We start from the raw sequence: 14,910 nt of genomic DNA on the forward strand, positions 1-14,910 counted from the left end.
TTCAGTTTAAAGGTCACTTTTAAATTAATGTTGATGATTTCAGTTGTTCTGCTATGCTGTGTTGTACTGTTGCAGCACACTGTAGATACCTCTGTTTGAGCTGCTTTGTGTGCAATGGGGACATGAAAAAGGGAGTGCAGGGTAAAATGCAGTGCCAGCACTCAGCCAGGTACTTGGTTGCCTTTGTCCCATCAGGTAGGAGGAAGAAAGTAGCAGGCAAAAAAAGAATTCCGACAAAATCTTCTGTTGGGAAGAAGAGTTCAGGAACACAGCTGAAGAGACGCAAGCGTCTGGTGAAGAAGAGAAGGGGGAAAAAGATGAGAATAAGATCACATGTGAGTTTCTGCCGCTATCAGAATCTCTTCCATTATTCAGCCATATGATCTACAAAAGCAGTATTGCGTGGGATTCAGTGGGAAAATACTGTTTTATAATGATAACAAGATTACCTCTTTCTGTGGGAGTATGTGCAGGTCCGTAAAGACATTCTACATGGGAATAAATTATGACTTCCAAGCAGGCCTGCTGGGTTCGCTGACAAAACCTGTCATCTCAACTGCAGGGATCACTCTGTAAAGTGTGTCCTTCAGGCTTTGTGTTATGTTTCCGCCATTAAACTCTAGTGTTTACTTGATGTTGATACAAACTCGGTTACACTTGCCACCGCTTCCTCCTATTTGTTTTAATAGGCTATGGATACTTGTGTCTGTGGTGTTGCAAACCCAGTTAATTAGTTATGAGGGCTGTCAAAATCCCTCTTCAGCTGTGGATAGTGTTCTCGTTTGAACTCCACCGAGTACTCTGCACCAGCTTGACTTTTGTCTTGACCTACCTGAACTAAAGGATACTTCCTTAAGTCTAGTATGTGCAGTCTCTGTAGGAAGTGACATGCAGATTATGATTGGAAGTTTAATAAATACTTTGAAACAAAAATATAAAATAACTGCACACCACTTCTGCTACAGGATGCTGCAGATCAGAGTTGATAATAACCTGATCACTGTACTTTGGTTAACTATAGAATTTGGAGCTTTAAACACAGGATGTGCATCTACTCTAACATGCTTCCCAATCTCAGCCAGTGAACTATGCAGATAAGCCAAAATTGAAGTTAAAATAGTGCTTCCAAACTGCCATAGTTTCTTGGGGCTGTTTCTCTAATGGCATTTTTGCACTCATAGACCATTATAATATACTGTACTTTTGATATTGACAGAAGCTTGTTTTGCAATATGTAGATACAAATAACCTAATGTCTTTATCTGTGCAGGTAAAAAATGAGGTTACTACTCGCTCCCGTATCGCAAGAACTCTGGGTCTTGGTAGACCCATGTGTGGAGCCTCAATTCCTTCTGTATACAAAGCAACGGAGCCCTCGCTTGGTCTTATGAGAGCAGATATCGGTGCAGCTTCTCTGTCCGTGTTTGGAGATCCCTATGAATTGGATCCTTACGAAAGGTAAAATAGCTTCAGATTATGTTTGAGGACCTGATAATTTCACAAGCATCAGTGTGTTTGTGTGTGCAGGTAGGTATATTCATATCTTTTTGAATATTTGAAACCTGGCTATTGTGAGGTTTAGGAAGCTGATGTATTGGGTTATATTTTGGAAAAGAGGTTGTGGATTATTGCAAGTAGTGTAAACCTCGGATCTGAAGACAACTTTGGATACGCAACTCGCAATAATCTATTGGCCTATTTGTTTTTTTTCTTCCCTTCTCAGCCCTCTTTAAAGAGGTTTGCCAAAATGATAAGCCTCATAGAAAACTTAGCCAAGGTTTTCATGAGGTTATTCAAAGGCCAGAATCTGAAGGAGTCAATCTTAATTGGTTATTACTTACTAGTTTTAACTGAAGATAGCCAGCATTTTTGGTATACGGTGTACAGTAACTTAATGTAGAATTCAGTAGACCTCTAGAATCTTCCATGCTTCTCTCCTTCCCCTTCTTCCCTTTTCCAGATACTTTAAAGTGAGGTGAAATCCTACTATGTCGTAGTCTTTACTCTTAAGCCCTAGATCTTGGAAGGGGGAAGCTGAGGAGAGGGATCTGAAGTTAGTGTTGTCAAAGTTCAGTTTTCCCACTAAATAAACTGGTTTGGCTGTCTTTTAGAAGGACGCTGCCCATTTAATGTTTAAAAAAAAAAAACTTACATTTGAATCTAAATTACTGTCCTATTAGCCACAGAAAGCAAATATATTGGAGAAGTCATCTTATGTATATATTGTAATAAAACAAGTAATACTTTAACCATATCTGTTCTGTTGATCTTACCTATTCCATACATTTGACATGAAAAAACTCACGTGTTTGTGTTTTGATTTGTTTTACCCACAGTAACGAAGAGGTTCCAGCAAATCCAGATTCACCAGTGAGCGCTAAAAGGAGAGTTCTCTCGCAGTCAGCGCTGAGGTCTCATCGTCCTGTAGCTAGACCCATTTCTGTAGGACTTCCCAGGTAAAACAAAAAACAAAAAAACAAACAAACAAAAAAACCTTTCAAGTGAAGTGTTTCTTGTTTTGTTTGTTTGTGTTTTTTAATTGTGTAATTACCCTAACAAAAAAGCAACCTAAGTGATCATCCTGGTTTAATTTTTTTCTTGCCCTGAGCACTTTGAAGGAGTGAGGGGGGGTATAGGTATATAAATCACTGTAATATTTCGTGCAAGAATTGCTCTTTATGTTGAAGGACCCACACTTTTTCTTCTTTAATAGCTCTAATTCTTGCATTGAAATTTCAGATTCATCTTTCCACCGTAACCCTGGTTCTTTTCACTTAGCTTGTGATTTTAAACATACCAGTGGAGTTACTAAGAAATCCCTAGGCTCATTAACTTTTAAAAACCAGCTTGTTTGTTTGAGAGGGCAGGGGAATCTAGTTACGCGCTCATTTTGTGCTCTGCAGTGCCAGTTATTGGCCTGCCCTGAGTAGTAGGGTGCAATTGCCTGCACATCCAGAGGAGGAAATGAGGGATGTACTCACATCACCCAATTCCTCTGCCATTTGGAGCTCTGAAAATCGAGAGATGACTCTCTGCTTTGAACCCTCAGTTTAACGACTGCTTTGCTGTCTGACCGGTGTCTGCCTGTGTGCGAATCGCACGCCCCGGCACTGGCTGGGGGGCGTTACGGGACCGGGTGCGTTATGTTGCAGCTGAAGGAGGCTCCGGCCGGAGCACGTAGCGAGGCAGTGATGGGCCTCTCTGGGCCTGGGCCATGGGATGCAGCACGGAGGAGTGGGACATGGGGAGCAGAAGCATGGTGAGGAGAAAAGGGAGAGGAAAAATGACCGGAGCAAGTACAAACTGAGTCACAGAAAACTGCAAGGCAAGGGGAACCAAAGAGCTAGGAGAAATGGAGAGCTCGACTTAAATGATTAAAGGGTGTGAGATCTACATGGCTGTCCTCTAATGTATCTGGCTTACAGTGAAGACTTGTTTATCAGGATTAAAATAGTATATTTCTATGATAACTTTGAATATTCCTCTGCTTTTCCCGTCTCTATCCTGACAGAAGCCTTTCAGGAAGATTTCCTTCTCCTCTGAGGTAGCTTGGATAGCATGGTTTTCAGAAGGCAGAACTATTTAGCTGAAATCCAGCTTTTCTAGAGTTATGATTTGCCTGGAATATAGTGAATTTCTCTGTCTGGTCTGGGAGGCCAGTGTTTTTACCTGTCCCATTCTGTCTTTCTGTTGTATGCTATTACAGGTTTCTGGTGTAAATTCTGTTTGGAAAGCTTGCTTTGTTGTCATCCAGAAATGAAGCACAGCTCCCTGGAAGACCTGAGTCTACTGGTCCCTTAATATATCAGAACCTTTTGGAAGTTGTTTTAAAAAACATCAACACACAAACAAACAAAAACTAAAAAGAAAAGTTTGGGTGGTATTTCCCCCCCCCTTTTTTTTTTGTCTTTATAAACTTGGTCCATAAAATAGGAATCACAGTAAAATGATGTTTCAAGAACAGAGAAATTACAGTTATAAACCATTTCTTAAGACTGAGTAATGCGTGAAGGGGAGTTTGTGCTGCCCCATGTGGGGGAGCACTGCTGTTGTTTTTCAGTGTAGTTCCTCCTGTGCTATGCTCTTAAGTACCTACCAGTAGGCATCTATGGGAATTCTAACAATTGATGCTAAACGTTGGTTTAAGTTTCATCAATTTTTTTTTTTTAATAGCAGTGTAGGTCTGAGGAATAGACTTGTGATCCTGACTGGGTGGGAAGAAGAGAGACAGCTGGGATGCAGCAGTTCAGCACTGTGAAGTGCTGAACAACAGCTAATGCTTCCAAAATGAACCTTAAACACGCTGGAAAGTTAATCTTGCTATGTAACACAATGAGCATTGCCCTTAAATAAGATGAGAAACATTTGCTTACCAAAGGTTCCTGGTGCAATTACGTGCTTTCCTATTCTGTGGTGTTCCTGCAGGAAATAACTAAATGCTTCAACTTCTGCTTATCGGAGGGAGGTGGGAGCTGGATGACACTAATGAAGCCGAAATTATAAGTGAACTTCCCTGGCTGACTTCTGTTTCTGCCCTTGATGGTTGATTTTGGTTTCTTTTTAATGTAACGTGTGTGTATAGAACAAGTGCTGTAAGAGTAAAGGAAATGTAACCCCTCTGAAACATGCAGAAGCAGTGTACCTGCCCTGAGTCCTGATCAAGAAGCAGAAGCTGCCCCTGTGCCTGACCTGCTGGGAAGTATCCTGTCTGGACAGAGCTTCCTCATGATGAGTAGTTCAGATGTGGTCATCAACAGAGATGGCTCACTGACGGCGAAGAAGGCAGGTAAGGGTTTGGTACTTCTGTCGTACCGTAACTACTCTGCTTGTATTATTCACATCTGCCCCTGTCCCACAGGCTGTGTAGTTTCAAACACATGGATAGTCTTACTGAGCGTTTGGATACATTGGATAGGAGCACTCGATACCACCAGTACTCCAAGTGATAAGATTCTTATGTGCTCTGAAATAGTGTTGCTTGTTTCTGTTTTAATTGCAGAGCTGCAGTGTTATTGAAGGATCTTGTTTTTAATAGGTAGTTTTCTGCCTTCAAAAAAACTGCACTGTAGTTTTATCCTTTGCTATAATAAGTGGAGGGTTAGACAGAGCAGAGGTATCTTAGTACCCAGTTCCTCTGGCATTTCTCCTGCATTGCTTCCTTGCCTGTGAACTGTACTTTGATTTGAAGAGTGGTGATAAGGACCTTGGCAAGATGTTTCTTTTCAAAAGATATGGCTCTAGAATACATGTTAGCATCTTCAGCTCTGTCTTCCCTTGGAATGGTCTTATTTGGAAAGAATCCCTTCAAATTAAAACTTCAAGCACTGTGCTTAAAATAAGCGCCCATAGCATCCTCTGTTACACTGTCCACAGTAGTTTTTATGATCCGGCGACTATGAGCTAATAAACATGAATCTAGTGACATCTACGGAACAGGATAATTTGTTTCCTAAATATTAATGTTTACCTCAAAGATGCAGTTGTCTGGCATTAAACATTGAGTGGCTGACCAGAATAATAACTATTGACTGTTGTCTTACTGTGTAGTATGTCTGCAAGCCAAAGTGGAACTTAAAAGAAGTATAGAGTTAATCATTTTTAATGTTGGGGAAAACTGACTGAATGTGTATTGAACAGCTTAATTGTTCTCTTGTATGACATAGCTCCGCTTCCTAGAAAATCAACAAGTGACTCCAGAGTGGATGATGGTTCAGGACATAACCTTCAACCAAGTGCAGTGTACTCAGGGACCACAGCAAGCAGCTCTGTTGCTGGACCTTCGTCTTCCTTGGGGACGAATCCTCAAACCAGACCCACCTCATCGAGCTTGTTTTCATCACCTTCACCCTCATTGAGCAAGACTGAGCCTGCAACAAACCCTGCACAGGCTACATCAGAAAAGGCAACTGTCAGATCAGAATATTCAGTGATGCCCAGATCTGTTCAAACTCACAGTATGCCTAGTCTGAGTAGGCATGGCTCCAAGTCAGATGAAATGCCCAGATTTAATGGAAACTCTAAATGCTTTGCACCCTCTGACACGTCTTCAAAGACCCCGAGCTGTAACTTGAAATCTGGTTCAAAAGCTGTAAATGTGAGGCAGCCGTTAAAACCACCTCCTAAGAGAATTGATATCTTTGAGCTTCCCAGGATACCAAAGATTAAAAAGGAAACCAGCAGCAAGCACGTGGAACCAGATCCTGCAGGAAGCCAAAGCTGTGACATCCCTAGCTCCTGTATAACCCAGCTGACTGGCAAAGAGGGCGCTAATCAGCCAGGTAAGGGTAGCAAGGTGGAGAGTCAGAAGTCAAATGCCAAGGAATCTCAACAACAAATGCGTACGAGTGGGGTATCTTTTTCTACCAATACAGGCATGTATAGCAGTTCATCACTACTGGGCACTTCGAGGGGCAAAGGCCCAAGCTCTTTTGAGAGTTTTAAAATTAATATTCCTGGAAACGCAGGGCATTCGAGCGGACTGTCTAACCCAGGATTTTGTAACACCTTCCGCCCTGTTGACGACAAAGTGCAGCAGAAGGAGAGTTCTTCATCTCTTTTCTCTGTTAAGAAAAAACAGGTCAAAAGTGAAATATATGATCCCTTTGAGCCAACAGGGTCAGACTCAAGTTCAGCAAACAGCAGTCCTGAAAGGCTTGGCTCAGGGATCCCGCTGACTAATATTACCAGGACTATTTCCATTGAAAATCCAAAAGTTCAAACGTTTCAAACTGTCCGTCGTTTTACCCCTTACACAGTAGAAAATATATTTGGGTCTGGGGCTGAATCTGATGTACCATCTAGTAATGCAGAGTCTCATGATGATGTGACAGTAGAAAGTAGGATTGTAGAACAGATCTCTGATACAGAGGAACAAGAAAATATGGATGAGGAAGATCATCTAAGCAGTCCTTGCACTTCATCTGCTGTTAAGCAAATTTCTAATGCAGAACCTTTAAAGGAGGAAAGCAAAGAGGGCCCTAATGCATTCTTTAACGCTGAAGAATTGATTAGATCTAATATTAATGTGAAGCTAGAACCAGCTAGTCCATCAAAGAATGATGGGCAGCAAAAAGTCCAAAAAATAGAACAGGCAGAGAGGCGATCACGTTCCAGATCCTGTTCAAACTCCAGTTCCCGAAGCAAGAAGAAGACGAAAAGGAAAAAGGCACTTGTCAAAGAGCATAAGAGATCCCGATCGGGATCTAGGGATAGAGCACGCTCAAGGGACCGAAGCTCCAGGTCCACCTCTTGGTCAAGTGCAGAAGAGCATAGCAAAACACACATGTCGAAACCCAAGAGCAGGAGGTCTTCTACTGACCGTTCTAGTAGTCATGAGCGATCTAAAAAAAAGAAAATGAAGAATAAAACCAGGGATAAAAAGGCAAAAACTTCCTGGTCTAGGGAGAGAAGGAAATCTAGGTCACGTTCAGGGAGCCCTGGAAGTACTTCAGAGTTTTATGAAAATAGGAAAAAGAAAAGACGGTCTCGATCAAGATCAAGACGGAGGGAGCGTTCCCGATCGAATAGTATTGAGAGGACTAAGAGGCGGAAACATAGGAGGGACAAAAGCTATGAGAGATACGACAAAGATAGTAGCTTGAGGTCCAGAGAGAGAAAGAGATCAAGATCCAGGTCTCGGGAGAGGAGAAAGTGGAGGTCTCGGTCTCGCTCTGCATCTCGGTCTCGGGAGCACAAAAGCAGCAAGTCAAAGGAGAAGAGACCAAGATCGAGATCACGTTCCAAAGAAAGAAAACACAAATCAAAAGAGACCTCACTTCTTCCTCCCCCAGAAGAGGATCAAATGCCTCCAGCAGAAAATGTATCCAGGTGCCTGGAGCAGCCCCATTTCTTCAAACAAGAGCCTAAGGAGGAGCTAGCACTAGAACAGATTTCCATAACCATCCAACCAAACATCAAACTTGAGGAGGAAATACAGGCTGCGATCCCAGTACAGCTGAGGGAACCCCAAGAGAGTATAAAGGTGGAACAGATCTGTGAGGACGTGAGAAATGAAATTGCATTCCCTGTGCCAGAGAACATGAGCATTTCTGTTCCAGTTGGCAGTGTGGATTCTTTAGCTGAAAAGGAATTAATGAATAATAGTGATTCAGCAGCGCTTGGTAGCTGTAGCAATACAAACCTCGAGATTACAGTTAAAATAGAAAACACTGCTCTGTGTGCATCTCTGATGGAACCACCTCAGAAGAAGGAAGTTACCATGCAAGCTCGGACTGAGGCTGCACCAATTCAAAGCTCATCCAAAAGTGAAATAACAGACTGTGTGAAAGATGTTAACAATGAGTGCCTTGTGTCAAATGAAAAAGCCAGCAATTTCAATAAGCCTGAACTGGAGGTGGTACCTCAGAGTCCTGTGTTGAAATCTAAAGCACCAGTGAAAAGGGTTACCTGGAACCTTCAGGAGGAAGAAAGCGGTGCGTTGTCTGCCGGAAAAGCTCCTAGTAAGTCTGTCTTGGTCTTTGGGAAAACAAATAGCAGGTGAAGCAGGCTGTGTGAGGGTTGGAGTCTAGGTGCCTGACTAAATGTGGCTGTAGTGTAATAGGTTACTCTGTCATCTGAGCTGGGTTGACACTGGGCCTTCGCAGTCCTGAAAGCCTGTGTTTTGCACTTGTTGAAATCATGAGGTCAATCATGTTAATGAAGCAGTAGAGGCAGGCTGAGAGGACATGCTGTCATGTAGCACAGCTCAGCTGGCAGCTTGTTAAGCTGTGACGTGCATCCTGGGACCAGGTCCCTGAGCTAGCGGTCTACGTTCCACACCTTCTGCAGTTAACTAGAATGATATTTCCCCCCCCCTCCCCCCTTGAAACTCTTAAAATTTTTCGAAACTGAGCAGCTCTGCACATCTCTGCGGTTCACCCTTGCGAGCTCTGCTGAGCTGAGGCTGCTGAAAAGGGCTTGGCTGGGACCCTGTGCTTTCGGTGTTGACGAAGTTGTTTGTGTGGTTCTCGATTACTCTCACGCAAACGCTGTAAAAAGCAATTGCAGGAGTGGATGAGAAGTCCTCCATTAACAGAAGCTGTAAAACATTAATGCATTGTTAAACAAAACCCTTCTATAGCCAGCCCTGTTGATAGACTTCTTGTTTTATAACTGGCTTTGAATCTTTGACCTACTAGGTTTATGTTGTTCTTAAATGCCTTCTATTTTTCTTCTCTTGGGGAACCTAGGGATGCCGTTTTACAGACTTCAGAGAGCAAAAGAAGGGGCCTGGAAAGCTGAGGACTTGAACCAAACGTTAAATCAGGTGCAGTTAAATGAGCCTCCTCCAACCAATTATATGATTCCTGAGCCTATGTTTCCTGATCTAGATTCCTCTCAGGTTGGTTCCTTTTCCAGCAGCCAAGTGTTGTGGAAGGCATCCCACCTCATCTGTGCCCTCGTTGTGCAACACCCTCCTCTCATGGCAGAGTTCTTCTTCTGCGTGCAGTACATTTCATGTAGCCCACACACCTCAGCAATCCTCTACTCATTTAATCTTTCAAGTGGTCCTTACGGTTGAAGAAGCACGTCTTATTTTGCACTACACGTGCAGCTTCTTTGTTGAAAGATGGTGCTGTTTGAGAAGCTGCAAACTATTTGGTGGCTGTAAAAACTGGCCTGCTGGTAGTTGGTTTGTGCCGTCAGACTTTGTCTCTGTTATCCACCAGTGCAGTGCTGAGTGGCGCCAGTGCCGGTTGCTGTTGCACAGAGACCTAGTTGAGAGTTGGGTCTTCAGCCTCCCTGGTTAAAACTAGTAATTACTTGCCTGTTTCAGTGGATAAAAGCTGTTTTGAAAATCCTGATCTGATTCTTCTAAGTACAAGCATTTACGAAATTGTCTGTTTCACAGGTGTACTGTCAAAATATACCTTTGACACCACCTCTGCCCTCAAGCCTTCCCCCCTATGCACCTGTCAGCCAGCCCACGGTTCAGTTTATCATGCAGGGCAGTCTTCCAGCGCTTGGCTGTGTGGCAGGGCAGAGCTTGACTCCAGAGCCAGGCAGCCTGGCTACTGCGTCTGAACCAGGAATTCAAGCTGCTTCTGTTGGAAACGCAGAAGAAAAGACGAAAGCGCCCAAACCTCCAGTGGATAAAACAAAAAATGAAGAAGTGAGTGAATGCTGTCAAGTAGCAAACGTGTAGCTAGAATTAGGCATGCAAGCCGCATTAAAGACACGTTAACTATAGAACGTTTAAAAAAGTGCTTTAAAAAAGGTACAGAATAATTTTACTCAAAGCAAGGGTTCCTTATAGCACAAACTGGTTTGTTTCAGAACTGCAATTTACAGGGAAGGAGATCAGTTTATGAGGCTAGCTCTTACTTGGGTTGTTGAAATTGTGAAATGAGTCTTAATTTACATTGTTAGCTCGTTTCTAAGAGAACTAGATTTGGAAAGCATTCCCTGGATAACACAAGGTAATGAATTTCTCTTTGCTGTGTAGTACATGAAGAAGCTTCACATGCAGGAAAGGGCTGTGGAAGAGGTGAAACTTGCTATTAAACCCTTCTACCAGAAGAGGGAGATTACAAAGGAGGAATACAAGAATATTCTGCGAAAAGCAGTGCAAAAGGTAAGGTGACAGTGAATTGACCTGAAGAGGAGGAGCTGTACAGACAGCTAAACAGGTGGCAATACTTTGAATTGCATTTATGAACTTCGGTAAAGACATGCTGTAACAGAATAGCTGATCTTTGGACTCTAACTTGGACTCTGCAGTCTTTCGGTGAAGCAGGAGTTGCTTTAAGCAGGGCTGAACGTGCCGTTTATGAGAGCTGCTGGACTGTTCCTTTTATAAGATCATGTTTAGCAATGTTCTAAGCCCCTGAAAACTTAAGCTGCCTGTCCTGCAGCATCACGTGGCATGTGTCTTGGGAATGGTCAGATCTTTCTTGTTATGGACTCTGGCCAGAAGGCTCAAGCTGCTTCTGATTAAAAGTTAGAAAATACTTGGTATGCTAAAATCCGGTAACACTTCCTGTAATGTCCGTGTGCTTTGGAGGAGGGCCTTGTAGTTTAGCTGACATTGACTTTGGTCTCAAATCTTAGTGCTGACCAGATCGTGATTTAAAAATTACCTGATGAGCAGGTGAACACATGTGGTCTTGTGAGAATAAGTAATGATTTTGTGGTCAAGGCGCTTAGATGATGCCTCAGAGAACTGTATCACAGAGGAAAAAAATGGTATGACTTTTGCTCAAACGCATTTAGACCAAGATCTCAGTTGCACATATTACAAATGAACATGGAGGACAGAGCTAGAGTTAGTGCAAGGTTGCTGTAAACCACGCAAGGCAGGTTGAGAGCAGTCTTACCCATGTTGAGTTTTCTGCTTTGTGTATCCTGCTACGTGATGTTAATGCCTTTGCAGGAGTCGGTCCTGCGAGGAAGCTTAGAGTGTAGGAAGCTTAGGGTGTCACGATTGTTTGTCTGTATCTGCCTGAACTATTACAGTACCGTTAACTGGCTGAATGCCTTTTCTAATCCCTTGTAGATCTGCCACAGCAAAAGTGGAGAAATCAACCCTATGAAGGTAGCCAATCTGGTAAAGGCATATGTGGAAAAATACAAACATATGAGGAAGCATAAGAAGTCTGATGGTGAAGATGTGCGTGAAGTGGAAAACTGAGAACAAGCCAGAGCCAGCATAACTTGGACTGAACTTGCTCTGGCTGAGAACATTATTCCAGAGGGAATAATAGATCTGCAGTTGCATCTCATTGAAAACAAAGTGCAGAGAAGCAAAATGCTAATAGGATTTATCTGCTGAATCTACTTTTGAATTGTTTCCATATGGGAATGAACTTGGGGTTTTTCTTGGATTACCTACAGATGTAGAGCTAAATAATCATCAAATGCCTCAGACCAGCAGAGTAATTCCAGGGGAAACACAGAAGAGATTAATGTTTGGGACTCCCAAATTGCTACAGTTTTCAGGGTTACTTTAATCACAATTTTGGGCTGTGCACCTGTCTCGCTAAAAGTTTCAAACTGGACACCACTTTTCATATACAGTATATCAAGAACTATATACTGTTTCCCTTATGTTTATTTATCAAATATGGATTGTCTTTAGAAACTCCTGATTTGATACTTGAAATGTGGTATTTTTAGCCCGCTCAATGGTGAGCGAAGCTTTACTCGCTCTGTCATTTGGGGATTGCAAAAGTGAGCTAACCTTTATAAATTGACTTCAGAAACACGGCTCAAGCTGTGGTGTTTATTTACATTTGGTTGGAAGTATCTTGTTAGTAAAGAGTTTAATTCTGGGGTGGGAGATTATGTTGCACTTCTGTAAATAATGCACTGATGGCTGGTTTTGTGTCTGCCTTTCAGGAAAAATGAAACAAAAAGTAAACATTGTGAATTTTCAGTACAAGCTTGAGGGATGGGATAAGGTGAACTGATGTACAAAGCAGAAATGTGACAGAATTTATAAAGTTATTTTGAATGGTTTTAGTCCTACAGCAGGTGTCATTTGTTTGTCTTACAGCTGCCTCTTTCATTGGCTATCCTGTCTATACCTACCCACTTGGCTCTTACAGGAGGAATACTGTGTTTCTAGAAGAGGATTGGAGTTGGATAAGTAATTTCTCCTCCTCTGTAGGAGGACCGGTTCACATCTGAATCAGCAAAGGAAACTAGCACATATAATGACTTCATCTTGCTTTCTTTAAAAGCACTTCTTGTTCACATGCACTGCAGAGCGACCAATCTTTTTTTTTTTTTTTTAAGTGGACATCTGAAAAGTAGTGACTGACAAATATATTCAGCACCCGGCAAAAACTATCATTCCCCATATTCCTATGTTTAGGAAGAGGAAAAGCATTTAATAGGGAAGCTGAACAGAGAAACAGTAGGTTACAACTTAGAAACTGCCTTTCCCTTCAATGGGAACTGAATATCCATGGCCCACTGGAGCAGACAGTAGCAAAGCTTGTTAAGACAGTGCTCCCTAACCTCTTAGGGTGCATTCGGAAACCATCTTCTTTGAGGATAGTCTTGTCTGCTCATCTGCAAAGAGCCAACAATTGGGGGTCTCTTGGATCATTTTTTAAAAAGCAAATTACACTTGCACTTTTTTTTTCCTGGTGAGCCTAGGAATAGCTCACAAGTACCAAGACCTCTGATCACTTGCTGGCAGTCCTGACTCTTCAATGAACTCTGACTTGTAGCATGAGCTTCCCTGCCTGCCTGTGCTTTGACTGCGGCTCCAAGTAGCTGGCCTGGAGACTTTAACTAAACAAGCCCATGCACCAGTACTGGGTGCACGGGCAAAATGCTTCTCTCACTCCCATGGTTCACTGTCCTAGAGATGTGCTGATGGACAAACCCTGAGCATTTTGGAAGTGGTCTTCCCTGTCTCAGGTTGCTCTTTCGTACCCTTGGAGATTTTAGAACAAAGCCTAGTTAGACACATTCTCTGTAAAACTGCAAAAGAGTATCTGAATGAGAAGTGAGTTTTAGTTTTAAACCTAAACTTGTAGCTATAGTATATACCTAGCAGATGGGTGTGGGGTTGAAAATGTAAACACTCCTCATTAGACTTGACAAAGTTCAGAGATCTTTATGGCAGTGTTGGCACAAGATTAAGCAAGCATAATCTAGTTGTGAGTACGCTTAGGCTGAAAATGGGAAGCCTTCAGCTTGATCAGAGGAAATGATTATGGAATAACCTGCCACCCAAAATAAGAAAGAGTAGCTAGTTTGAAAACAGAGCTTGACCAGATAACGGAAGGAATTACACTGTTAACCAGGAACACCATTTCAGTCTTTTTTGCTCCTCTGAGTGAATCGCTACTTTAAATTATTGTTTTGTATTAGCTTTGACTTAGCAGTAAAGATGACAGCCTGTTGCAAGATAAACTAGAAATGCATGTACTATAAGAACTGTTAAATCTCAATCAGCTTTGCATCTGACGTTGCCCAGAGGAGGGAGGAAGCAGAAGAATGCGCATTGTGCAAGTGCTTTCCCTGAAGTTACATGAGCAAGAGTTCTGGTTCATTCTTTCCTCCTGTCTATTGTTAAGAATAAATCCATTCCATGGGAAGCCAGCCCTTGGGTGAGGTAATAGGAAATACATCTAAAAATGCTGCCTTCTGCATGTTCCATGAAACAGGTCATCTAGTATACTGCATATTCTCCTTGGGGGGTTTTTGTTTGTTTTTGTTGTTTTTTCTTCCCCCTCTGTATGACCCTCTTGGATGAGGTGCTGCCACCTGTTTAATGAAAGATTTTATTTATTCAGCCCATGTAGGACTTCAGTAGTGTGACTTCCTGTTAGTGTCCTTTCCCTCCTCTACAACAACAGGAGTAACACCAAACAAAAGCTCCTTTGGCAAAGGCACGCGTGGCGCTGTAAAAAGTTGATACTACAACTACTCTGCTACTGTCTTTATCTCATAGGAGTCCTCCAGAGCTGCCTCCTGGACATCACTGATGGCCCTAGAGAAGGAGGTTTTCTTTGTAGAAATAAGCTCTCTGGGCTTTGGAAGGTAGCTCTGAAAAAGGAGTGTCCTGCCCTTAGTGCTCAGCATTTGCTAGCCTCGCTGGTGCTATTGCACGTATGGGTAGGAAAGCTCGTGTAGAGCTAGGTGGGCCCCAACCCTGGGCTGTGAAGGTGAGGACAGGGTGGGGTCAGCACTGCTCTTGGCTGTGTTGTCCCATTTCATCCCATCTGCCAGCCCCGTGCCGCACTGCTGGCTGTGGTTTGTATGTTTAGGACTGTTGCATGCAGAGCCTCGCTAACCATTCGGGAAGTTGAGCCAAGGTTCTCGCATTTCAAGAAATGACCCTTTCCTTTGGAGCTATGGTGGTTTGGATGGTATATCACGCACCGGGGCCAGGATCTTGGTTAGTTGCTGATTTCTGTGTGAGAAATGATTCATAATCCTTGAGATTCACACACT

The 14,910-nt window shown here is 42.7% G+C and overlaps 1 protein-coding gene across 4 annotated transcripts in view; it reads left to right on the forward strand.

The window, feature by feature from the left end:
- Positions 1-12,465, forward strand: part of PHRF1 (PHD and ring finger domains 1) — a 32,990-nt gene extending 20,525 nt beyond the window's left edge. For 3 of the 4 annotated variants that reach the window (XM_067295968.1, XM_067295969.1, XM_067295971.1), the window contains 9 exons: positions 196-335; positions 1,271-1,458; positions 2,337-2,456; positions 4,632-4,786; positions 5,664-8,459; positions 9,189-9,265; positions 9,851-10,111; positions 10,445-10,573; positions 11,495-12,465. In XM_067295968.1, the coding sequence (XP_067152069.1) occupies positions 196-335; positions 1,271-1,458; positions 2,337-2,456; positions 4,632-4,786; positions 5,664-8,459; positions 9,189-9,265; positions 9,851-10,111; positions 10,445-10,573; positions 11,495-11,629 (4,001 nt within the window). In that variant the 3' untranslated portion in view covers positions 11,630-12,465. The remainder of the gene's footprint in view (positions 1-195; positions 336-1,270; positions 1,459-2,336; positions 2,457-4,631; positions 4,787-5,663; positions 8,460-9,188; positions 9,266-9,850; positions 10,112-10,444; positions 10,574-11,494) is intronic. The other variant, XM_067295970.1, reaches the window with a different exon arrangement.
- The last annotated feature ends 2,445 nt before the right edge of the window (positions 12,466-14,910 follow it).

Source organism: Apteryx mantelli, chromosome 4 (assembly GCF_036417845.1).
Source record: "Apteryx mantelli isolate bAptMan1 chromosome 4, bAptMan1.hap1, whole genome shotgun sequence".
In the NCBI taxonomy this organism is placed as follows: Eukaryota; Metazoa; Chordata; class Aves; order Apterygiformes; family Apterygidae; genus Apteryx; species Apteryx mantelli.